Source organism: Ornithorhynchus anatinus, chromosome X3, assembly GCF_004115215.2.
Source record: "Ornithorhynchus anatinus isolate Pmale09 chromosome X3, mOrnAna1.pri.v4, whole genome shotgun sequence".
In the NCBI taxonomy this organism is placed as follows: Eukaryota; Metazoa; Chordata; class Mammalia; order Monotremata; family Ornithorhynchidae; genus Ornithorhynchus; species Ornithorhynchus anatinus.
Window position 1 is genome coordinate 1560339 of NC_041751.1, and position 26430 is coordinate 1586768.

At 46.0% G+C, this 26430-nt stretch overlaps 1 protein-coding gene across 1 annotated transcript in view; it reads left to right on the forward strand.

The window, feature by feature from the left end:
- Positions 1–26430, forward strand: part of RECK (reversion inducing cysteine rich protein with kazal motifs) — a 56764-nt gene that overhangs the window by 9002 nt on the left and 21332 nt on the right. The window contains exons 2-9 of the mRNA XM_029053941.2: positions 1685–1743; positions 5360–5434; positions 6792–6828; positions 8709–8794; positions 10268–10315; positions 18722–18755; positions 20439–20636; positions 21986–22253. Coding sequence (XP_028909774.1) covers positions 1685–1743; positions 5360–5434; positions 6792–6828; positions 8709–8794; positions 10268–10315; positions 18722–18755; positions 20439–20636; positions 21986–22253 — 805 coding nt within the window. The remainder of the gene's footprint in view (positions 1–1684; positions 1744–5359; positions 5435–6791; positions 6829–8708; positions 8795–10267; positions 10316–18721; positions 18756–20438; positions 20637–21985; positions 22254–26430) is intronic.

The following is a 26430-nucleotide window of genomic DNA, read 5'->3' on the forward strand; positions in this document are numbered from 1 at the left end:
AACGATGGCAATAAATAGAGTCGAGGGGAAGAACATCTCGTAAAAACAATACGAGCGCTCCGTATTGTTGAGCAATATTGAGCTCAAATTTATTGAGCTCCAATTTATTGAGCGCTCACTGTGTGTAGAGTGCTATACTAAGCGCTTGGAAAGTACAGTTCGGCAACATTAGAACCCAAGTCCTCTGACTCCCAGGCCCATGCTCTTTCCACCAGGCCATGCTGCTTTCCCCACTCTATGGCTCAAAGCACCGGTTGGAGAAGAGTCATTGCTAGAATTGCATTTGGTTTTCACAGTAGAGAAACAGTGGCTTAGTGGCTAGAGCTGGGGCCTGGGAGTCAGAAGGACGTGGATTCTAATCCCGGCTCTGCCACATGTCTGCTGTGTGACCTTGGGCAAGTCACTTAATTTCTCTGGGCCTCCGTTACCTCGTCTATAAAATGGGGATTAGGAGCGTGAGCCCCATGTGGGTCAGGGATTGTGTCCCACCTGATTTCCTTGTGTCTACCCCAGAGCTTAGAAGTGCTTGGCACTCTAATAATTAATAATAATAATACAGAGCTTGAGAAATAAGCAGGGGAAAGCGGCCTCCGTTTCCTTTTTTAACAATAATCGTGGTGTTTGTTAAGCACTAAATTCGGGCCAGGCACTGTACTAAGCGCTGGGGTCGATATAAACGAATCAGGTTGGACACAGTCCCTGTCCCACTTGGGGCTCACAGTGTTAATCCCCATTTTACAGACGAGATCACTGAGACACAGAAAAGAGAAGCGACTTGCCCAAGGTCACAGAGCAGGCAAGGGGCGGAGCCGGGACCGGAACCCAAGTCCTTCTGACTCCCGGGCCTGTGCCCTAGCCGCTGGGCCACGCTGCTTCTCCTGTGTGTTCTGCACACAGTAAGCGCTCAGTAAATCGATTCTATTCTTGATTCTATTTATTGCTCTTGATTCTATTTATTGCTATCTATTTATTGCTATTGTTCTTGTCTGTCTCCCCCGATTAGACTGTAAACCCGTCGAAGGGCAGGGACTGTCTCTGTCTGTTACCGATTTGTCCATTCCAAGCGCTTAGTAGAGTGCTCTGCACATAGTAAGCGCTCAATAAATCCTATTGAATGAATGAATAAATATGATCGATCGATGGATAATGCGTACTTGGGTGCCACCTTGCCACAGAGACCATCGGTACCCTCAGCTCACCTTGCCCAACCTTGCAGCTGTGGGGTAGTCATGTAAGAAGACTTCCTCTGAGGTACAGGTGGGTTCGGGGGGCTCAGTAGAGTACCTGGGCGAGTCTCTAAATCAGCGTGTCTGCGTGTTCTGGGGAGCGAATAGATGTTTGACCTGCCGGTTTAGATTTAATCACCTAGACTAAGCTAATCAGCGTGGCTCAGTGGAAAGAGCCCGGGCTTGGGAGTCAGAGATCATGGGTTCGAATCCCGGCTCTGCCACTTGTCAGTTGTGTGACCGTGGGCAAGTCACTTCACTTCTCTGGGCCTCAGTGACCTCATCTGTAAAATGGGGATTAAGACTGTGAGCCTCACGTGGGACAAGCTGATGACCCTGTATCTCCCCCAGCGCTTAGAACAGTGCTCTGCACATAGTGAGCGCTTAACAAATACCAACGTTATTATTAATCACTTACGGGTACTTGAATTGACCGTTCCACTTTTTTCCCCTTTTAGGTGCGTCGTGTTGTTACCAAGCCAAAGACAACTTAATGTGTCACGATGTTTGTGAACAGGTAAGTTTCTTTAAAACCGGGCCAGGGATTTGACCCGATTGCCGCATCTGGTGGCTGTTCTAGCAGGTTCCTGCGGCTAGCAGGGCGGGTTTCTGTTTTCGAGTGGGAAAACAGACTGCTCCTTTTGCCGTCTATACAGACTTAGTTTCTTCCTCGTCCAGAAAAGATGCTTAGTAGGATAATGATAAATAATTATAATAATTTTGCACTTTCTATGTGCCAGGCACTATACTAAGCGCTGGGGTAGATAGAAGCAAATCGGGATGGACACAAGTCTCTCTGTCCCACATGGGGCTCACAGTCTTAGTCCCCATTTTGTAGATGAGGTAACTGAGGCACAGAGGAGCAAAGTGACTTGCCCAGGGTCACCCAGCGGACAAGTGGCAGAGGTGGGATTAGAACCCAGGCCCGTACTCTGTCCACTAGGCCACTTTGCTTCTCTAGAAGCCTGCCCCGGAAGCCTAGAGGAAACAGTTTGGAATGAAAAGAAAAGCTACATCAGTCAAACGATTCTGTTTCTAGTTAGTTCCCCGTCTACTCCCCCAAATGCCTTCACGGTCCCTGACAACAGGGGCAAGCAGTGGTAACCTTTTCCCTCCGTTTCTTTGAAATTAGGAGCTGAATGTTCTCTAAGTTCCCCCTCTGACCTTCCAGAAGCCTCCTTCCTCCTCCTCCCAGCCGGTCCCTGGAGTCATTCCCGCTCTTCAGACATTGATTTCTGGCCCTTCTGTAGGCGCGGTGGAGCCTCCCACCAAAGGGGCCTTTCCAGAGAAAGGCCGCTAATCCTCCCCGTCGCTTTTCAAAGCCCCGTCCCCGGAGACACCGTGAACGTTGAGCATTCTGAGACTATGATTTACGGTAGGAAGTGCAGGGATGAGAGCAGTCCCGTCCTTGAGGCCTCTCTCTCGAAGGCTGGGCCCCTCTCCCTCTTTTTCCATCCCCGCCGGAACCTGTATCACGCGTTTTGGGCAGCTGAGACCCAGGGCCCCTGAAGCAGACCCCCGGCCGCCCCTTGTCAGCTGTGTGACTGTGGGCAGGTCACTTCACTTCTCCGTGCCTCAGTTCCCTCATCTGTAAAATGGGGATGAAGACTGTGAGCCTCACGTGGGGCCACCTCATTCCCCTGTATCGACCCCAGCGCTTAGAACAGTGCTCTGCACATAGTAAGCGCTTAACAAATACCAACATTATTATTATTATTATTATTTCCTTCCCTGCTTTTGCCCCTGAGACGGAGACCAGCGCCCAGCTGCCCGGCTCCAGCGCCGAGAGGGCCACTCTCATGAGCTCCACACAGTCGGGCGGCGTGGCGAGAGATCCCACTGCCAGAGGGTCACCGTGGGGCAGCGATGCCCTGGGTGGAAATAGCCGGGAACGGTGTGACGTCTACTAGGGGCAAGTGCGGGGGAAAGTTTTTTCTAAAAATGGTATTTGTTAAGCGCGCTTACTGCATACCGGGCACTGTTCTGAGCGCTGGGGTAGATACAACTTAATCCGGTGGGACTCAGTCCCTGTCCGGTACGGTCAGGGACTTAATCCCCGGTTTGTAGAAGAGGTAACTGAGGCACAGAGAAGTGAAGAGACTTGCCCAGGATCACACAGTGGACACGTGGAGGAGCCAGGATTAGAATCCAGGTCCTCCTGACTTCCGGGCCCTTGCTGTAGCCATCTGGCCACACTGCTTTTCTGGCCCCGAGTCTCCTGGAACCCCTCTTCTTTGAGAAGGGCACGATCAGAGTTCCCTTGTCTTCTCCTGCCAGGAGTGCCTTAGTCTCAGGAAAGGGATTTCAGACTTTAAAGTCCCTCGGCTCCTAAACCCTTTGACCGTGTTGCCGATAACCGACAGGGCTGGATTTATCTGCCATTTGGGGCCGGCTGTGTCCCTTGTTTTGGCCTTTTCTTTCTTGAAGGTAGTTTTTTAAAGCAGCCACTGCCCCCGCTTAACCGCGTCCCATGTTTTCTTGTTGGTCGGGACTCCCCAGCCAACTCCCGTTTGGCCAAGCAGTCGCTCTGTGACTCGGGACCTATTTTGAGTTGCCAGGGTGAGAGAGCGGTTGCGTATTTCCTTCAGCACCCAGACTCAGTTGAATGAAATGAAATGCATTCCTGGCCTGGATTAAGGGCACACGTTGAATTTGAAAGGTACTAAAATTCCATTTGCTAATTCTTTGAGGGTTTTTCTAAATACTGGAGGGTTTCTGGAGCTCTGGGAATCTCAAACTCCCTTTGCTCACTGCTGTCAGGTTCCCTTTTTTTATAAGAAAAATTTCATTTTCACCCCCAGTTCAAGTCAATTCAGTCATATTTATTGAGCACTTACTGTGTGCAAAGCACTTTGCTGAGCTCCGCCACTTGTCTGCTTTGTGACCTTGGGCACGTCACTTTATTTTTCTAGGCCTCAGTTACCTCATCTGTAAAATGGGGATTGAGACCGTGAGCACCAAGTGGGACCAGGGACTGTGTCCTACCCGATTTGCTAGTATCCACCCAGTGCTTAAGCAGCATGGCTCAGTGGAAAGAGCGCGGTCTTGGGAGTCAGAGGTCACGGGTTCTAATCCCGGCTCCGCCGCTAGTCAGCTGCGTGACCTTGGGCAAGTCACTTAACTTCTCTGTGCCTCAGTTCCCTCCTCTGTCAAATGGGGATTAAAACTGTGAGCCCCACGTGGGACAACCTGATCACCTTGTATCCCCCAGCGCTTAGAACAGTGCTTTGCACATAGTAAGCGCTTAACAAATACCATAGTTTATTTTACAGTGTCTGGCCTATAGTAAAGGCATAAGAAATACCATAATTATTATTACTAAGCACTTGGGAGAGTACAATATAACAATAAACAGAGACATTCCCTGCCCACAGGGAGCTTACAGTCTAGAATTCTTGACAGTTTCTTTGAAAACATGGTGACCATTTGGATGGGGCCGGTGGTTCAGGAGGGGTGGACCCCTTGTTTCCACCATTTTGTTTCGTGGGCATTTGGAGAGGACGGAGTAGATGTCGACTGGATGACCATGTCCGTGCCTAGACTTCCTTTCTGACTTCTGCCACAGTGTTTTAACCTCTTCCACCATTTCTGACCCTAGGACACCTGATGTAAGGAAAAAAAACACTAACGGAGGAGCTGGCAGAAATCCAGTCAGCTCAAGAGTAAACTGGAAACTACCAAGTAACAATCCAGGGACTCGTGTGAACTGCCTTTCTCATTCTGCCAGTTGCTCAATCCGCACACTATACTGAGTACCCAAATGGCTAGCTTCGACCCCCTGGGACTTTCAAAGGAAGAACCCAATATAGGCCCAATACTAGGGTTGCTTCTAAGCCCCGTGGGAAAGGAGAGCGAATGCAGACACCCTGATCCATATCTATAAACCACGAATGATTGGCATATAGAAAGATCCCCACAATCTTCCAAGGTAAACTAATGGAGTGAGTCAGTAACTAGTTCAGCTGGGATTAGTTTGGACAGGATTCTTGAAAAAGGAGGTAGGTATCTAGAAGAGGGAAGGGATTTGGTTTGAGGGAAGAGGGGATAGCAGTGCAGGTGGGGGAATGGAAGAGCAAAGATTGCTCTCTTAGGGTATTCTACTGTATTCTGTGTTTTATTTTTTCCCGTATTAGATTTTGTCCTCAAAAAGTGAATCCCGTCTAAAACATCTCCTGCAACGTGCACCCGAATACTGTCCAGAATCAATGGTGGGTCTAATGTTTTTTTAAACCTAGTTATGTAAGTAGTCATTTAGCCAAAGCGAATGAGAAGGAATTTATAAATAGAAATGTATATGTATTTATACACACATTATATCATATATGATATATAATTTAATTATAAGCAAATATATGTTAGTTATCGAAGTTAATGGAAAATTACTAGGAATGTCCCAGGTTGTATGATTTTACTGCGGAAAATAATCACATTAGGTGCTGCTCTAGTTTGAATACCCAACTATTTGACATATCTTCCGTTGCACTTTCAAACATTATTTGCCCTTTTCAACCCACAGAAGTATTTAAAACAGTTCTCCCGTTCATCGTTCCCATGCTTACTCAATTCCACGTAGCTTACCGTAGAGCAGTTGTTCAGTGTCCTGTGCTGTCATCCATAAAAGCGGGGGAGATTAGAAATTAAGCGGGGGAGATTAGAAATTTACCGGGGGTCTCCTAGAGGAGGTGATTTCAGAAGGGATTTGAAGAAGGGGAGAAGAGTGGTTTTTTGGATATGATCGCTTATATCTTCACGAACCTCTAGACTGTAAGCTCGTTGTATGCAGGGAACGAGTCTATCAGCTCTGTACTTTCCCAAGTGCTTAGTACAGTGCTCTGCACAAAGTCAGTGCTCAGTAAATGCCATTGAATGATATGAAGGAAGAGGAAATTCTAGAGGGGAGGGAAAGATGAGAAGAGGGCAGAGGGCATCTCTTATTTGGAGAACAACAAAGAGCGAGAGCTGAGGTCAAGTGAGAAGGAGGGTAAGTAGTCGTATTTATTGATAGCTTACCGTGTGCAGAGCACTGTACTAAGTGCTTGGGAGAGTACAATAGAAGAGGCACGTTCCCTGCCCATAATGAGCTTACAGTCTAGAGGAGACAGACATGAATATAAATAAATAAATGACAGCTATGGACATAAGTGCTGTGGGGTTGTGTGTTTCTGCTTGATAGAGAGAGGAATTGGTAGGCATTGAGATTTTGGAGGAATGAGGAGACCTGTTCACGGTGACGTTTCAGAACAGTGATCATCTTGGAATTTTAGGGCTCCGTCTTTTTAGGCAGAATTGGGGCATTTTAAAAATAGTTAGGGTTGGGAATGCTCTTGTCCTGCCAGAAGGATTAAGCCGCTTACCGAAGAACCCTGAGGTATTTTCCATTTCTCTGCTTTTATGATGCATAGGTGAGCGTGTGTTTTTCTCTACTCTATTTGCTGAGAAACTGACCGGAACCAGTTTCTCGTTCCTTATAATTCGGTGGTATGCCTCTCATTGGTATATTGCCCAAGAGAGTTTAAAGTGTTGTTCATTAATCTGCACTAAATCTTTTTACAATTACATTTTTAGGTTGAAGTCTGGAGTTGCATGAACTCTTCTTTGCCAGGTAAACAGTGTTAGTGTTTTGCCCCAGTGCGTCTGTTTATTGTTGTGTTGTCCTCTCCCAAGCATTTAGCGCAGTGCTTTGCGCACAGCAAGCATTCAAAAAATATAATTGAACGAATGAAGAACCATCCCCAGTCGTTAGTTCTTGGCTGCTCTTTGAGTGTAAAAGCACAAGGGGAGGGAGGGGTTTGTAAAGGAAGAAATGTAGTGGATGTAGTTAATAATAATAATAATAATAATGATGGTATTTGTTAAGCACTTACTGTGTGCCAAGCACTGTTCTAAGCGCTGGGGTAAGTACGAGGTAATCAGGTTGTCCCACGTGAGGCTCACAGTGTTAACCCACATTTTACAGATGTGGTAACAGGCACAGAGAAGTGAAGTGACTTGCCCAAGGTCACTAGTTTTTGCCCTTAATGACTTTATGCTGAGGAGCAGGATGGCCTAGTGGAAAGAGCACTAGGAGTCAGAAGGACCTGGGTTTTAATCCTGGCTCTGCCACTTGCCTGCTGTGGGGCCTGGGACAATTCACTTCACTTCTCAGCGCCTCAGTTTCCTCGTCCGTAAAATGGGGATTAAATCCTATTCACTCCTACTTAGACTGTGAAGCTCAAGTGGGACAGGCACTGTGCCCAGCCTGATTATCTTGTGTGTACGCCAGTGCTTAGAACTACGTTCGACACATAGTAAGTGTTTAACAAATGCCATTAAAAAAATAGTTGTCAGTGTTGTGCAGTTAAAACAGTAAGAATTTGGAAAGCAGTGGTTAGAGCTAGGTATGATAATAACACTAATAGTAATTGTGGTATTTGTTAAGTGCTTACTATATGCCAGGCACTGTACTAATCACTGGGGTGGATAGAGAAGCAGAGTGGCTTAGTGGAAAGAGCCCGGGCTTGGGAGCCAGAGGAAGTGGGTTCTAATCCCGGCTCTGCCACCTGTCTGCTGTGTAACCTTGGGCAAGCCACTTCACTTCTCTGTGCCTCGATTACCTCATCTGTAAATGGGGATGAAGGATGTGAGCCCCACGAGGGACAACCTGATGACCTTGTATCTACCCCAGCGCTTAGAACACTGCTTGCCATCATTATCATTATTATTACAAGCAAGTGAGTTTGGACTCAGTCCCTGTCCCACGTGGGGCTCGTAGTTTTAATACCCATTTTACAGAAGAAGTAACTGAGGCCCAGAGAATTGAAGTGACTGGCAGGCAAGTGGCGGATTCAGGATTAGAACCCAAGTCCTTCTGATTCCCGGGCCTGTGTTCTATCCACTAGAATCACGCTGTTTAGGCACGAGTCTACCCTCACTCCCCAAGGTTTCCCTTGGAGTCCCTCCCCTCAGTTCACCCAGAAAGGCCTTCAGCATTTAAAACCTAACAGTTTCTATTTGGGGGTTTGAGGTTTGCTCTTTGCCAGTTTACCTTATCCCCTTGGTTATTACCCAGTGGTTTAAAGCAACAAATCCACAAACCCCATCTAATGACAGCCCTAGCCGTTTGACTCAAAATCCAGGCAAAACCAATCGTCCCGCAGTTGGGAGCGGTACACTTCCCAGACACTGGGTGTGGAAAGGCCCTAGCTGAGGCTTGCAAGACGGGCAGATTCAAGGCCAGGTTTCATCTACCAGCTACTGGCATTGGCTGAAGTCCACTTTGGCGGGGAATTAGTATTGATTGGCTCCGAGTGCATTTTGTGGGAGAAAAGACCTTGTCCCGGGAGCACGGTTCATTCCCTCTAGACTGTCGGCTCCTCACGGGCAGGGATCGTGTCTACAACTCCATTGTAGACATTCTCTCCTAAATGCATAGTAAAGCACTCTGCACGGAGCATGCGCTCAGTAAGTACCTTTGTTTGATTAATGCTGGACTTTGTTTTCAAGGTGTACTGAGGAAATCCGATGGCTGGGTTGGCTTAGGTTGTTGCGAACTGGCTATTGTGTTGGAATGTCGTCAGGCGTGCAAACAGGTGCGTTTTATAACTCCTTTCTGAATTAACGTGTGATTGGAGAAAATTTGGGGATGAGTCCAATTCAGTTGTTGCCTTACCCTGGCTACCTGTTCAATCTTGATATTGTTTCTCCCCCGAGGGATCCCCCGTTAAGCATCAAGAACCTTTGGCCCGTTCTTTGGGAACGCCTCAATGTTCTATTTTGCCCTGGCAGTGGGAAACGGCAGCATGGCCTCTTGTAGAGAGTTCCTATAAAGGGGCTCCTGAGAAATGCCAGCTGTAAAGAAAATCCTGATTCTGCCCCCCAAAGGAAGGACCCTTTTCCAGAAGTGTATGGGATTGCCGATGAACCCATTTATTCTCCCTTCCCTGGCCTTTCCCGCAGGATGCCTTATTCCGTTCCAACACCGTGGCCCCTGTAAGTCCCTGGAATTAAGTGCCGTGGCAGGAATGAACTGGGGCCGAGCAGAACAGAAGCGGGCAGGTGGCATCTTCAATTCCTTTGAGCACTCAAGCGGATAAAAGAATTCATCGAGTGCTCCAGAGGCCTTCTGAAGAGCTGTGAATATGACCCGTCCCTGTCCCTGAGGAGCTAATAATCTAATCGGCAAGACAGGAGAGGCACACAAAATACACGCACACCCGTAGAACACGATTCCTGGAGCGATGGGCAAGACCGGAGCAAGCGGGATTGGTGGCGAAGGAGGGAAGCTGTGGCCGGTGGAATAGGGAGAGGGAAGTTTCCGGGAGGTATCGCCCAGCTGGATGCTGCCAAGAGTTGGCTTGGGTAGGGGTGGTGAGGTAACTTCCATTCTAGCTGCCCTCTCTCTTGGTGGCTTCATAACTCCCCTCCGGGATTCCTCCCGGCCCCGTGCTGATATCGTCTACGGTGGGAAGAGAGCAGATGTGCTGGCTTGGGGCTGCGGTATCAAATCAACCTCTACTTTATCAGGGGAAATGGCAACCATTTCTAAACCATTCTAAAGTCCACTGAATTTAGAGTCTACTGTGGAGAGATGAGAAATTCACTTGAGAGTTCAGTAGCGGATTGAAATAAGTGATTTGAGAGAGATGCAAGGTGTCTTTCTTTTTCGCTTGTCTATGAAATTCTTTCCATCGTCATTGACGAGAGTTAAGGCCTGCTTGAGTCCTGAAGGCATTTAGGAAAGTAGGTTTGAATCGGCAAAGGGAAATATCAGATATTTGCCACCTTTCACCCCACTTCTAATTTCCAGATCATGCAGCAATCATCCCACTTTTGTGCGTAATCGAATGGTTTGATGGAAGACCATATGGAGTGTATCCTTAGTGTTTTCATGGTATCTTTGAATTCTTTTAGTAAAAATTTTTCCCTTGTGGAAGCTAAGGGGTTAAGTAGGTTGTTTTAAAGAAAATTGGCTAATTGTGGTACAGTCATTATTTAAATGCAGTATTCTCTGACAAGTCAATTAATTTGTGCAACACATTCATAAACAAACTTGGTTTTTTCAGGCATCTTCGAAGAATGACATTTCAAAAGTTTGCAGAAAAGAATATGAGGTATGCATTTTAACTTAAACGACATAGAAACTTTGTGCATTCAAATTCTGTATGAATTTTAGTTTTGTAAGAGACTAATTATAATTTTGGGGTTCCTCGATGTGTTGTTCCCTATAGAGATAATGCACAGCCTTTCGCCTCTTAGAAATTGTTGCATGTTTACCATTTTTCAGTTCACATAAAATGTTTCACTTAGGTGATAAATTAGCCCTACAGGCGTCACACTCTGATTCCTGTTAAAAGTAAGTATTTTACAAAGATATGGAAAGCTATCTATTCTAAATGTCTAAAAGAAAGAGGTTATTGTAAGTGATATATGGAAGTTGGACATTTTTAGTTGAAAAAATTCAATTTTTAAATACTAATATCAGGACTTTGGGGTTGATACTGTTCCTGAGACCAAAATCAAAGACACATGGAGAAGTGTGCTTTCTCAACTTCCTTTCTGGGACATGAACATTAGGAGACCTCTTTTAAAAATCAGTATTCCCTCTCAAGTAAAGAAAAGGTGATCAAGTTTGGACTTTTCTCTTTTTTCCGTCTACCTCCAAAATAGAGCCCAGATTTTTCTCTTTAAAATCAGAAAGGCTAATGTTTCTCCTGGCCAGCATTCCCATGAAAAGATATACACACTTAACTGCCAAATAATGTTCATTTCCCATCCATTCGAACATTTGGCCAGTTAAAAAAAAAAGTCTTTGCCCTAGTCTCCAGAAAGTGTTTTTCAAATTAACTACATCTGTCTTCTATTCTCTTTATTGAGCGTGCTTAGAATAAAATAAGATTCTTTTCTATTTCCTATATTCTTTACCTTGGAAATGACTGCAATTCAGTTTCTTTTAAAGTGGCTTATTTTAATAATCCCATCTTCTCTGCCACATTATGTATTATACTGTCTGTCTTCTGTAACTTTTCCTCTTTTCGTATGTTTCCTTCTCTTTTTCTGCATTTCTGCCTTGCTCTAGGAAGTCTGCCCGTATGTGTTGATGGAGCACGGGAAAGGCAAAGGTAAGAGCCACTAAAACCTATCTCTGCTAGAACTTCTGAGAGTAGCTTGCTCTGCCTGGTTGTTTCCCTCTCTTTTCCTCTGGTCCTAGAAAATCGTTTTCTAGAAGTCTTTAGATTAAAGTTTCACCTTCTAAATTATGCTGTGCATTTTGAGACTCTATTGCCTAATCTCACTGTACTGGGGACTGTAGAAAACTCGAGGGGCCACCTGTTTTGTGCCCGTGGGGGCAAAGAGCAGGCTGCAATATAGGATTTTTTCTGGGTGGCAGGCCGGCCTCAAAGAGCTGTCAGCTTTGGAAGACAAAATTTGGGATTTTTTTCAATCCTGCTCAGAAGCTCTTAGCTCTTGTTGGAAATCTGTATCGAGAAAGGCCAGAAGCTCAACTTAAAAGACTGTGGGGTTGAGAAGAGTGATTTTTGCCGCTTCTGCTGGTTACTCCAAAGTCCTAATGCCAAAGTCAAAGTAATCAATGGAGGAAATCAAGGAAGTTTAGTAAATAATAAATTAGAACCTCCATCTTAGCCGTGCGGTCTCCGCTGGGCTGTGGGGGCTGCCCTCCTACCGAGAGGCCGTTCCTCCCAAAATGGTCGATTCCGGAGGTTATCTGTTGTCGCCAGGCCCACTGAGTCTTTTGTCCTCCTGGCCCTGCTCCCTGAGCCAAGCTGTGGACAGACCCGTGAAAGGAAGAACTTCCCAGTGTGTAGCAGGGGCCTGGAAACAGAGTTGCAATCGTACAGAGCCTTGGCATGACAGGAGAAGCTGCCAACCCTGGCACCCGTGCTAGAGGTTAAGTGGCCCGGTGGCTCAGACTTCTGTGAGCGATCAGGAGTTGTTGACCGCCCCCCGCCCCTAATATGGAATATTTTCTATAGTAATATAGTGCTTTCGTTCATTTTAGACTGTGATTTTTAAATGCATCTCGCTGAGGCATGTGGACTTTAATTACGTTGTGAGAAATACTCGACATTTTGCACAGAAGTCAAATCATGTGAAGGGCGTTTAATCAACTTCCAGGTCTTCAGCGGATTCGGTGTGTGGCCCTGTGCGTTTTCTCCTTCTGCCGCCTGCTTTGGCGTTGCCGCTACGAGTGAGCACTTTGCTCAGGAAATAGGCAAGAGAAGGGGCTGGAGGTTATTCACCTGTTAGTTCTATCTGGAAGTTTGGTAGCGGAGGAGATTGAAGCTCTTAGCTAAATTAAAGGGCTTAAGTCTCTGGATTTTATTTCTTATTCCGCCCTGATCCGGTCTACTGTGGATGAAGTGTTGACCGTCGATGCAGAGTGATTTAATGAAATATGTGTAATGTGGCAAAGATATCTTGTGCATGAAACTTTCCCCCTTCAACATAAAGGGTTGAATTTTCTAATGGCCCCTGGAGGTTTCTCTAGTAGAGAGTATACAGGCAATTGAAGCAGCCCCAGAAGCGTGAAGTGTCAAGTGTCTAATCAGTATGGGAAATGGGAGTGGAAATCAGATCCTTATCATGGGTTAATCCATCTGACTCCTTGATTGTATGAATAATGTTTTTACCTTCCAGGCTTATTGTGCAATACATGACCCATGCACTTGTGGGCAGAGGATCAATTACAGACAACTAGTATCGAGGCCAACACAAAAATATATTACACTTCACGATGACATCGTAACAGAGCCGTGGCCCCCAGTGAAACTCAGTAAGCTTGGGCCAAGCTAGAATCCCACTGGGATGCAGATTAAATCTAGTTTCAATCTCTGTTGTCCTGTAGGAAGAGGAATTAATTTTAAGACCGTTCCTTAAAAAAAAAATGGTTCTGGGCTTACACCGTTCCTTTATTATAATATTTAGTTTTGCAGCTTTAAGGTAAAAGCTTCTCTGAACTTGTTCAGAGCCTTGATATGACTGTAGGGTTGAGCACTCTAGTAATGTCATAGGACTTTGCAGAGTCGTTCATTCAATCGTATTAAGTGCTTACCGTGTGCAAAGCACTGAACTAAGCACTTGTAAGAGTGCAGTATAACAATAAACAGATTCCCTGCCCACAGCGAGCTAACATCAGTCCACTCTTTTGTCAGCAGGCTTCATATTTCTAAAAGTGAGCATCATAGTCATTCAGTCATATTTATTGAGCACTCACGGTGTGCAGAGCACTGTACTGAGCACATAGGAGAGTGCGGCATAAGAATACAACAGACACAGTCCCCCTGCCCACAACGAGCTTACAGTCTAGAGGGGATATTGGACACTCCAAACTTGGGAAGGCGAAAGCCCTGGCTGCGAATGCCGACCAGTTTCTCTTCAGTTCTCCCTGCTTCAATTTAGATGCCGAGGACTCGAAGTAAAAAGTGGAGCTGCTGCCCAAGCTTCTCCCAAGCCTAAGCCCAAGCCTAGCCTTAAATTTCAGGAGGAGTGTAGTAACTGTATTTTCAGGTGCATTGAGAGCAAGGATGGGATTTTGGGGGAATATGTTGACTGTGGAGGGCCCTTGCAGAATCCATCATTTTAATGTTGCCTCCAGCTGGAAAAGCCGGGACCGTTTCAGGTGGTATTTTGGGCGTGTGGGCGCTAGCGCTGGGGTGTTGGTGTCAGGCCTCAGCCATGAGATGCCCAGGCATGGGATCTTACAGTTTTCAGGCCCGACTCACCTTTGGGACCACTGAGAGACAATGGCTCGCCCAGAGGTGGCCCAGGGATTGTGATAGGAGGTTAATTGTGAAGTTTGAGTTATACAAGATGGAGGACAGAGGTTGAATTTGATACGGTTAAAGGTCTCTTTCAAAATGGAAGTAGAGTGGCTTTTTTTAATGGTATTTGCTAAGCGCTATCTGCCCGGCACTCTTCTAAGCACTGGGGTAAATACAGGCTAATCAGGTTGGACACAGTCCCCGTCCCACATAGGGTTCACACTCTTGATCCCCATTTTACAGATGAAGTTAAGTGACTTTTTTGTTGTTGTTTCTTTTATGGTATTTGTGAAGCACTTACTATGTACCAGGCACTGTACTAAGCGCGGGGGTTGATACAAAGTTGTCAGGTTGGACACAGTCCCTGTCCTATATGGGGCTCCCGGTCTTAATCCCCATTTTACAGATGAGGTAACTGAGGCTCAGAGAAGTAAAGTGACTTGCCTGAGGTCTCTCAGCAGACAAGTGGCAGAGCTGGGGTTAGACCCAGGTCCCTCTGACTCCTAGACCTGCGCTCTATCCACGAAGCCATGTTATTTCTCTAGGCTTTCGAGCATCCTTTATTTGCAAGCCACTAGAGTAACTGTTTTCATTCGTTCATGATCTCCCCTTTTTTCCCCCTCAGGTTCAGAATTCCATCAGGTTCAGAAGGAATTATTTTGACTGGGGCTTGCAAAGTCTCAAGCTGTTAAGCTCATTGCAGAGTATCATAGCTCTGTGTTTTCCCCAAATATAAGTGATGATTTTTCTCATCTGTTTCATGTCCCCTTTGGTTCTTTTCACGCTTTCACTTTCCTGGTGGTCCTTGTGTCATCTTCACCTTCTTGATCAGCTCTTCCTTTTCCCTCAGCCTCAGAGGCTCAGTGCTGAACTCTCTGCGCTTGTACCCAGGGCATTCATGCACTCGCATTACTCTGGTTGACTCCCAAATCTACATCTACCCTAACTACTCTCCCACCTCTCCGGTCCCCTATTCCTAGCTGCCTGTGGGGGTATCTCTAGGTGGATGGTTGGCTAACACTTGCACCTAAGCATGCCTTCAGTTGAACTTCTACGTTGCCATCCAAATTCTCTTCCCCACCCAAGTTCTCCACTAGAAAAATTTTTTTTAAAAAAAGTATGGTACTTGTTAAGCGCTTACTATATGCTTGTACCTCTGGGGTTGATGCAAGTCACTCAGGTTGGACCCAGTCCCTGTCCCACATGGGATTCACACTCTTAATCTCCATTTTATAGATGAGGGGACTGAGGCACAGAGAAACCGAGTGACTTGACCAAGGCCACGCAGCAGACACGGGGCAGAGCCGGGATTAGAATCCAGGTCCTTCTGGCTCCCAGGCCAATGCTCTGTCCACTAGGCCATATGGAAATGATATGGAATGGTGAAAGGGGTAGATCCAGGGAAAGGCCCAGTTGGACAAGAACCTCAAAGCTTCAGGTTGTAGAGTTATCATGGTTGGTGAAGGAAGAGGGAGCTTCAGAGGAGAGTGACGTGAATAGCAGTCTCCAAACTGCCTCGTAAAGACAGCGTGGTTTGGGGCTGGCGGGGAGACCAGGAAGGAGAGGTTCCAGGCCAGGACCGTGAGGAGGGGGTGGAACTGAGAGAAAGTATGGAGAAAGAAATGACTGGATTTAGCCACAGATTAGCTGTGGAGGTGAAAGGGTGACCTGGGCCAAAGGCTGAGAGCCAGGGAAACTGGAAGAGAGTAACGAATGGTAATGACAGTAGTGAGAAGCGGCGTGTAAGCTCCTCCTCTAGACTGTAAGCTCGTCGTGGGCAGGGAATCTGTTCATTTTTCTATTGCACACCTAGTATGTACAATACAATAAATAGGATTGGACGTGTGACCTTGGACAAGTCACTTCACTTCTCTGTGCCTCAGTTCCCTCATTTTGTAAAATGGGAATTAAGGCTATGAGCCCCTTGTGGGACATGGACCTCAGTAACTTGTATCGACTCCAGCGCTTACAACGGTGCTCGATGAATCGTCGTCATTCCCGCCTTCAAAACACTACCCCAATCTCCCTTCCTGCAATAACGCTTCCCAGATTAACTATCCGATAAATCACTCTACTCTGTATTTATGCTCGTCCCATCGCTCTCATTGAACTCTAAGCCCTTCGGGGGTAGTGCGATACCTCATTCTTCGTTTTAACACCCCCCAACTAGTGGAGCAGTCTGATTGTCCTCGACCCCCAGAGGTTAGAGGTGATGAGGATGATGTTGCTCTGCTCTAATAGTCCATCCTGCAATTTCTTCTTCTCTCCCTTCGTTCCTTCTTCCAGCTCTCGTCAGTCCCGTACCTCACTTTCTTTCAGCAAGGTAGGTGGAAACACAGTAATAATAATTATGGTACTTGTTAAGCGCTTACTATGTGCCAGGCACCGTTCTAAGCGCTGGGATAGGTACGGTCCGAACAATCAGGTCGGACACAGACCCCGTCCCACGTGGGGCTCACACTGTCGTGCCCGTAAGGGAATACCGGGCGTTTCCGTAAGAGGATATGGGCTCCGTAGAGAGGTAAGGTTAAACGCGGAGGTGGACCGAGGGCCAAGGGAAAATCAGATCGGGCGTAGTGTCCTGCCGTTACCTGCAGCTGATGAGCTCCAAAAAGAGCGAAACCAACCAGGTCCTGCAGTACTGGCGAAAGGAGCTTTAGGGAGCCTTGGGGATCTTCCTGTTCGTTGCGGTCGACTGGTAGTTCAAGTCTGAGGTAGGATTGCGCTGCTGAATTCTTTCAGGTTGGATGGAATACTCCTTATTGGTGCCTCTAGACCGTAAGCACGTTGTGGGTGGGGAACGCGGCTGCCAATTCCGTTGTATTGTACTCTCCCAAGGGTATAGTACAGTGCTCTGCACATAGTAAGCGCTCAATAAATGTGTCTGTTATATTGTACTCTCTCAAGTGCTTAGTACATTGCTCTGCATACAGTAAGCGCTCAATAAATGTGATTGACTGACCGACTAAATACGATCGATTGTGCCAAAAAGCCATCTGAAACTGAGCCGGTGTGCTGTTTGTGTAGCAAGGACTCTGACCTTCTAGATTCCTTGTAATCAAGATCCTGGTGTAATTGCGTTGCTGGATTTCACAGTCCCCCCACCGCTAGATAATTTCCACATCTCCAACCATGTAAAAAAGCTCTATTTTCTTTGCGGGGAACGTGTCTGCTAATTCTCTTGTATTGTAGGCTCTCGAGAACTTAGTACAGTGCTCCGCTCATAGTAAGCTCTCAGTAAATACCACTGATTAATTGATTGTGCCTCGGGTTACCAGTTTTGCTTCCAGATGATATTCCACCCTGAAGCGGTAATCGAAAATCTTATTCCGATCGCAGTGGGATTTCAAGCTGGTGACAGGTTGTCTGCTCAGAGTCACCCTCACCGGGAACCCAGGTCTTCCCAAGGGTTCTGGGGGCTACTTAGACCTGACGAGACCCTGACAAGGCACCAGCATAATGAGGAATTCACTTTTTACCGTCTGGAGTTTAACGTGCAGGCAGATCAGCGATGTGGACATATTGCGGAGGCAGGAGGAAAATCAAGATCGTAAGACAGCCGAGAGGCCGGTTGGAACTGGAGGAGATAGATTTGGGAGCCATCTGCAGTGTAGACGCCTTCTTCTAATGTCTTTCATGACTTCTCTGTAATTAAAGCATAGTCAGAGATCACAAACTTTGCTCATTAGCTTGAAATTACCTTCAGCGAATAGTCCCCGGAGCCTAATTCTGCTGTTCTTTAAGTTTTAAAAACTTTTCTCACACAACGGAGCTCCGAGACAACAGACCAAATTAATTTGCGAGCCGGGCAAATAGTGCGATGAGCATTATTCTGAAAATTAGTAAAGGTTCTAAAATGCTGTAAGAGACCTCTCAGAGGTATGTCTAAGAGCATAACTTGTGATGTTTCAATACACCTGAACTGTGGGGATACCATTGAAGGTGCCATTTTGTTTAAATTTGTGACATTTTGATGGATTCTTTAATAGCATTCAGTCTCTCCGCCTTCCTTTTGGTTGCTATTGTTTCCAAGCCCCAACCTATCATGAAATCGTTCTGTGATAGTCAAATAACGTTTTCCAGAAATCTGGGCCCAATAATAACTGCCTTCCTGCTGTTTTAGTTTATTCTTCGCAATTAAAAACCTGCTCCTGCTGTCTGACTCATCTCCAGTGATTCTGCAAGAAATAACTGGAAGCGACTATCCGCTCGATGGGGAAGAACGTAACCCTAACGGCACCCAGGGAAATATCTAGCGTGAGGGGTCGACCTGTGTCATTGAACAAGTCTTTCTCGAGAACATACTGATCAGAAAGATGTATTCTAGAAATCCTGGGTCTTCTCCCTTCTTTGAGGCTCTTTTTCTCTCTGCCCAGTTATAGACTGTACGCTGAACGTCTGTAAATTTCCGCAGATATCCTTGGGCTTGATTATCCTCTTTAGCAATCTCCAGCAGCGGCATTTATCAAGTTCAATCACGCAAACTCAATTGGGAGACTAGACTGTGATTCCCTTGAAATAGCTGCATTTCTACTGCCTCTTTCAGATCAGCTTTCAATGTTGTGACTTTGGAGAGTTAGGGGAAATTTGTGGTTTTTTTTTTTTTTTTTTGGATGTTATTCTTGGTTTTCACATTAAGGATGGACTCATGATGTTGATCTGAAAAACTGTGACATTTACTTGAGAAATTCTCTTCTATTTCTAAATTAATTATTGGATGTTTATTTCTGTTCACAGAATGCTCTTTTCAGTTGCATCAACAGAAATGAAAGTAAGTACGTTATTGTTAATTCAAAAGTGCAAAAGCAAAAAACGGCTGAAAGGAACACTTCAGAAGAAAGCGTTTGTCAGGGCTCTATTTGATTTGAGTTGGGAACGGATCATCAAAATAAATTTGGAATCCTCACCATTTATATGAATGTGCCCCAAGATTTATATGGGCCCTGTTGTATCTCAACAGTTTGGGATTTCTAGCTAATGAGGGAGCATGGTGAGAACTGGCATTATGACTGGAGAAAGCCACGTTTCCTTGGTAGCTTCACTGCCTGGGGGAGGCCATTAATCAGTTTTGTGTTCCGGGGTTGGCAGGGGAAGGACGGAGAGGTGGAGGAGACGAAGAGGGAACAGAGGTCAGGAATTTTGATGCTGAAGCAAAAAAAAAAAAAAAGTAAAATAAATATTGCCTTTCTCTCTGCCCCTCAACTCCCAAATATAGCTGTCTGAGGGAAGGCATCTGGTCAGGTGGAAATGACCTTAAGGTCACCCAGGCAATCCATGGAATCAGAACACGCAGGACCCCTGAGACAACCCCTCACCCATCCATAGAGCCAGGCACAGAGGCCCACTTTCCAAGTTGACTGAATAGGTGGGAATTAAGTGCCCATGACTTGCTGAGGGTGGTGAGAGGAGAGTGGGTGGGTAAAAGGGAGAAGGGATCGGTAGAGACTGTGACACGAATCAGCATGGGAGTAATTCATTCGTTCATTAGATCATGTTTATTGAGCAGTTACTGTCTGCAGAGCACTGTACTAAGCACTTGGGAGAGTACAGTATAACAGTCAACAAGACACAATCCCTTCCCCCAAAGAGCTTACAGTCTAGAGTGGGAGACAGCCATTAATATAAATAAATAAATTACAGATATGTACATAATTCATTGATCTATGTATAGAACATGAGACTCACTAGGACTATAGGGATACCATACCCTGTATTTTAACATGTATTTACCCCAGCGCTTAGAAGTGTTTGATGCATAGTTACAACTTAACAAATACGATTTAAAAAACCCCAAAAGACCGAATCCTCTTAGTGTTAGTATTATGTGTGTTTTTTTTCCTCCTTATTTTCCTTTTCTTGACTATCCCGTGAAACAGCAGTCATTAAGAATCGGCAAGGTTTTGAGCTTTCCTAAGATTTTCCACCCAACCTAACATGGAGTTATCTGGTCATGACAGTAAGGGCAGCGAGTGACATTTTATTTGATTTTTTTTTCCATCATTTCAAAGGGTCTTCATTTATTATCTAAAGAAGATCCCCCGATTGAGAAAGTGGGGAAAGTAGGAATGCTTGCTCCAGTATCTGCTGGGGATGAAGAATCAACTGGGTGTTGTTGGGTACTCAACAACAATCAACAATGGTATTTATTGAGCGCTTACTGTGTGCAGAGCACTGTACTAAATGCATGGGAGAGTAAAATACAACAGAATTAGCAGACACGTTCCCTGCCCAGGGACAGCTTAAGTATGTAATACAATTATGTCTTTTTTTAGATGTAGAAACTGAGGCACACTCATTCATGATGTGGTTCAGTTCCATACTGGGGAATGTCACCCTATTTCTACCGTCAGAGCCCGGCTTGCTTGGTCTCTGAAGTTCACTGGACTGGAGGGTCGTTATCAGTTTCGGACTGACGGGCGTTTAACTCCATTTTAATTCCTTTTTTCCCCCCCAGTGGGCTCGGTCTGTTGCAGTTATGCCGGTCGTCACACCAACTGCCGGGAATACTGCCAGGCGATTTTCCGAACCGACTCGTCTCCCGGCCCATCCCAGATCAAAGCAGTTGAAAATTATTGCGCATCCATTAGCCCTCAATTAATACACTGCGTGCATAACTACACCCAGTCCTACCCGATGAGGAACCCATCAGATAGTAAGTAAGAGGAAAGTGCTCTGTCTGACTTCAGAATTTGGTGTAACTATCAGAGATAAATGTGTCTTTTACTTCGATGCTTGTACAGTGTTTTGCACACAGCAGGTACTTAATAATTACTGTCAAATGAATAGCGGATAGAGCGCGGACCTGGGAGTCAGAAGGACCTGGGTTCTAATTCTGGCTCCTCCACGTACCTGCTGTGTAACCTTGGGTATGTCACTTCACTTCGTAGAGACTGTGTCCAACCAATTGTATCTGTCCTAGTGCTTAGTACAGCACCTGGCACAAAATAAGCACTTAACAAATGCCCCAATTATTATTATATTATTATCTTTATTACCCTATTTATTTTGTTAATGAGGTGTACATCCCCTCGATTCTATTTGTTGCTATTGTCTGTCCGTCTCCCCCGACTAGACTGTAAGCCCATCAATGGAGAGGGATTGTCTCTATCTGTGGCCGAATTGTATATTCCAAGCGCTTAGTACAGTGCTCTGCAAATAGTAAGTGCTCAAAAATACTATTGAATGAATGAATGAATTATTACTGAAGCGTGTTAGCATTTGGACCACTTGAGCAATATTATTCTGTCAGGCTTCAAATCAAGCAGTCTGTGGTATTTACTGAGCACTTATTGTAGTAATAATGATAATAATGTTGGTATTTGTTAAGTGCTATGTGCCGAGCACTCTTCTAAGCGCTGGGGTAGATACAGGGTAATCAGGTTGTCCCACGTGAGGCTCACAGTCTTAATCCCCATTTTACAGATGAGGGTAACTGAGGCACCGAGAAGTGAAGTGACTTGCCCAAAGTCACACAGCTGACAGGTGGCGGAGCCGGGATTAGAACCCATGACCTCCGACTCCCAAGCCCGGGCTCTTTCCACTGAGCCACGATGCTTCTCGGGCAGGGCACTGTACCGATTGCTTGGGAGAATACAATGTAACAATAAATGGACACGAGTTTACAGTCCAGAAGGGGAGACAGACATTAATAGATATAAATAAATGGCAGCATAAGCACTGTGCATCTGCAAGGGGAGGCGGGGGGATGAAGAAAGGGAGCAAGGCAGGGTGACGCAGAAGGGAGTGGGAGAGGAGGGAAGGAGGGCTCAGTCGGCGAAGGTCTCTTGGGGGAGATGTAGCTTTAGTAAAATTTTGAAGTGGGGGAGAGCAGCTGTCTGTCTTGATATGAGGAGGGAGGGCATTCCTGGCCAGAGGCGGGATATGGGCCAGAGGTCGGCGGCCAGATAGAAGAGATCGTGGAACAGCGAGAAGGTAAGAGGGAGCGCTGTGGTCCGCCGGCTTTCCGTTGAGGCAGCTGGTTCTGTGCTTTTGAAAACGTAGGCCTGTACTGCTGTGACAGAGCCGAGGACTTCGCTTGCCAGAACGCTTGCAAAAGAATTTTGATGTCGATGAAGACCGAGCTCGAAATCGTCGACGGCCTCATCGAGGGCTGCAAGACGATGCCCCTGCCTCAGGACCCGCTGTGGCAGTGCTTCCTCGAGAGTTCCAGATCTGTCCACCCGGGCGTCACGGTGCACCCCCCTCCCTCCACAGGCCTGGATGGCGCCAAGTTGCACTGTTGTTCTAAAGCAAACACATCCACGTGTAGGTAGGTGTCTTCTTCCCCTTACCGAGGCAGTGAAACACAAAATAAACCAGTCAGGGATCTCCTTCTGTCCATTCATTCGTGTCTCATTCCGTCGTATTTATTGAGCGCTTACGACGCTGTACTGAGCTTGTACTGGGTTATAGCAGTGTGGGTTAACTGCCTGAGGGAGATTGGGAGTGTCGCCGGGGCGGCACGTTTTTGGACCCTCCTCCGGGGTCAGGGGGCGTAGCTGTGGCAATCCATCGATCGATACTGTCGAGCACCGTGGAGAACAGTACGATAGAGTTGGTAGGCGAGTTCCCTGTCCACAACGAGCTCGCGGTCTAGAGGGAGAGACGGACCCTAAAGTGTATAAATTATGGATGTGTCCGGAAGGGCTGTGGGGCTGAGCTGGGTGAATAAAGGGTAAAGATCCAAGTGCATAGGCGACGCAGGAGGGAGAGGAAGTGGAGGAAAAGAGGGCTTAATCAGGGAAGGCCTTTTGGAGGAGGCGTGATTTTATTAAGGCTTTTAAGTTTGGGGGAGTGGTGGTCTGTCACGTATATTCGTACAATCGTGTTAGCGCTTACTGTTTGCCGAGCACTGTACTAAGCGCTTGGATAGTACAATTCAGCAACGAGCAGAGACAATCCCTTTCCAACAATGGGCTCTCAGTCTAATAATAATAATAATACTTGTGGTATTTGAGAGCTTACTCTGTGCTAGGCATTGTACTAAACGTTGAGATACAAGATAGGTTGGATACAGTCCATGTCCTACATAGGGCTCACAGTCTTAATCCCCGTTTTACAGATGAAGAAACTGAGGGCCAGAGAAGTGAAGTGTCTTGCCCAAGGTCATGCAGCAGACGAGTGGCAGAGCCGGGATTAGAGTACTCTGCGCCAGCAGAGGCTGCGGCGGCTGGGTGAGGGAGGTGGGGTTTGGATGCAACTCTTTATATTTAAGTTTTCCTGTGTACAAAGCAGCAAGAGGCAAAGTATAGTTTTATCCTGTATTCTGCCCTGAAGATCAAAACCCGAGACTTTGTCAGAGAAGGGTATTTGTAGATCTAATAATAATAATAATTATTATTATTATCATTATTGTGGTACTTGTTAAGCACTTACTCTGTGTTCTGTGTGCTGGGGTAGATACAAGTTAATCAGGTTGGGCACAGTCCCTGTCCCACATGGGGCTCACACTCTTAATCCTCATTTGACACATGAGGGAACTGAGGCCCAGAGAAGTTAAGTGACTCGCCAAGGTCACCCAGCAGAAACGTCTCAGAGCCGGAATCAGAACCCAGGTCCTCCTGACTCTAAGGGTCCTACAGTGGGAGGCACTCTGGGTCCTGCCCAGTCAACCCACTTTGTGAATTCCTGAGGGTTAAGTGTTCTTACTATTGTCTTTTAGACAACAGAGCGTCACGGAACAAGGTCTGGGTGGCTAATCACTTGCAGTCTCTTCTATAATGGCCGTAGTTTTGCGGTTTCCAACTGTGGCGCACAGAATTGTCGAAGGTGGATTTTGGAACGTGTGGGTTGGAAAAAATGTGAAAACCGAGATTTAGAAAGTCCAAACTCTACCAATAAAGTACAAAAAAATGTTTTTGAGGCTTTGAATATTTTTGTCTTTGTACGTCCCCTTTCAGAAGTTTCTTTGTTCCCAGGCGAGAGCTTTCGGGAAGCTACGAAAGCCTCCTGGCCGTCATCTAAATCCCTTGCTGGATTGTAAACTCTTTGAGGGCGGGGATTGTACCTACTTACCCTATTGTACTCTCCCTGATGTTTAGCACAGTGCCGTACACACAGTGAGAGCTCAATGAATACCGTTGAAGGACTGATATGGAGGATGGAGAACTTGATGTTTTTGTTTTTAGCTTGAGGGGGAAAGCAGGAATATTGGAGCGCAGTTGGAGAGTTCAGTGCCCAGGCTTTGATCAGTCGAGGGAGGGAAATTGGGCTTCCAGAGGAGCGGGGGAGGGTTGAGTGGTCCCAGGCCCTGTTTTTGGAAGTCCAGAGGAAGCCCGTTTCCCCATGGCTGTGTATCTGAGGTGGATGATTTGAGGTGATCCCTGTGGATTATACATTTTGGAGGAAATTGAAGATGCTCTCCGGGCCAGTTGGAATGACCTAGGCTTCCCTCCGTGCTCAAATATAGGATCATTGCTCTCCCTTTGGAGGGAATGACCTAGGCTTCCCTCCATGCTCAGATATAGGATCATTGCTCTCCCTTTGGAGCTCAGTAGCCTTCAGCGCTTTGGGGAATGTGGCTGGGAGCCCCCATTTGACTGGAGGAAATTGGCTCAGCTCGCACTTTTGACTCAATGGAACATTCAGGACGGACGCCTTCTCCATTGAGCACTTTACACTTCTAAAGGATGTGAAATGTAGAACTGCCACTGCAGTGTTTTCAATGCAATTAAATGAAAATCAGGTTGAAAGCCACCTTAATGAGGACGCCAAGGAAAGATTCTTTACTTAGGCCGGATTGAGAGGAAAATCCCGCTAATGAATCAGGACCGAATGATCTTAGGTCTTTTGGCTCAGAGAAATGTTTTTCCTGATAACCCAGAACATATGTGTTTTTCATGACTGAACTCTTGACCCAATGTGAGGAAACTGTTGAATTCCATTTGAGAACCTAGTCCCCGAGTTAACAATATCCCTTTCATTTTCTAACCGTATTGACTAATGGCTTTTATATCGGGTTACCAACGAGTAGTTTTTGTTAAGCAAGTTGTTTACTACTCTAATTTAATATTGAATAAGAATCTCTGGTATTTAGGTTAAACTTCTCTCTGCTCTTAAGATAATGTCATTTTTATCTTTTGTTTAGAGGCTCACTGATTGCCTTCTCCCCCATTCCCTTTCCTCCCCAACAGTAGACTGGTAGCCCTGTGTGTCTACTCGGAAGCTTAGTACCTTGGTGCCTGGTAAGCTCTTTAAAAAATCCCGCCGTTATTATCCTGTCCCTTCCTCTGGCTTGTAGGGGTATTGATGGTTTTGGCCTGCAAGCTGAACTCTCAGGCTGTTGAGCCAGCCCGGACAGAAGCTGGCCAATGATTCGGTGAAAGGAGCCTTCAATTTGGCTTCAACCAGTTGTGGCTATGGTGACTCTTCCCTCATTAAACAATCACGTCGTAAAGAATGTTGCTGACAGATTTATCACAGTATTGGATTTACATTTTAGAAGGTGTCTGGACACGAGGATGAGACTGTTATCCCCTCCTTTTAGATCCCAGCTGACATGCAATTTCTCTGCCGTGGCAGGGCGAACAATTAGACTAAGGATCAGACTAAGTTATCTCCTCCTTTTAGATCCCAACTGACATAGAATTCCTCTGCAGTGCTCTCTCCAGGGGCAGGGTGAACAATTCCGGGTATTTCTAAATTCTATGTCAGGACCATCCGGCTAGTTAAAATTGCTGAAAATGAGTGTTGGCCACATCTTGGAGTCTGTTGTCTTGGCCAATTAGTTGTGTGGAGGAAATGGGAAATTCTATAGAAAGGGCTTTCAGATGTACCCTATCTTACTATTCTTCCTCTTATCCTCTCCCATCTTGACTACTGCATTAGCCTCCTTGCTCATCTCTTCCCTCTCCAATCCATACTTCACTCTGTTGCCCAGATCATCTGTCTAAAAAAAAAAAGTTCAGTCCATGTTTCCCCGCTTCTCAAGAACCCATCCATCTCTGTATCGAACAGTAACTCCTTATCATTGCCTTTAAAACACTCAATCACCTCCTATCTTAACCCGCTGACTTCCTACAACCCAGCACGCTCATTTCGCTCCTCGAGTGCCAACTTATATACCCGTATTTCTGGGCTATTGATGGAGATCAATCAATCAATTGTATTTATTGAGAACTTACTGTGTGCAGAGCACTGGACTTGCATACTTGGGAGAGTACAATATAATAGAGTTAGTGGACATGTTCCCTGCTTACAATGAGCTTACAGTGTAGAGGGGGAGATCTATGAGTTAATATAAGATCTGCTTGTTGCAGGATCATATATAGTCTTGGCAGTCTTCATAGTTTTTTGCTAATTTCTAGAGCTCCAGAATTAATGAATAGGAGTACCTGAATGGCCGATTGAAGAATTTTCTCTGATGTTCTTAGCCTACTGAATTGGAAAAGTTCCCAGAGGATTAGAATCCGGTTCTGACATCGGCTTCTTGTTTCCCCGTTTCATCT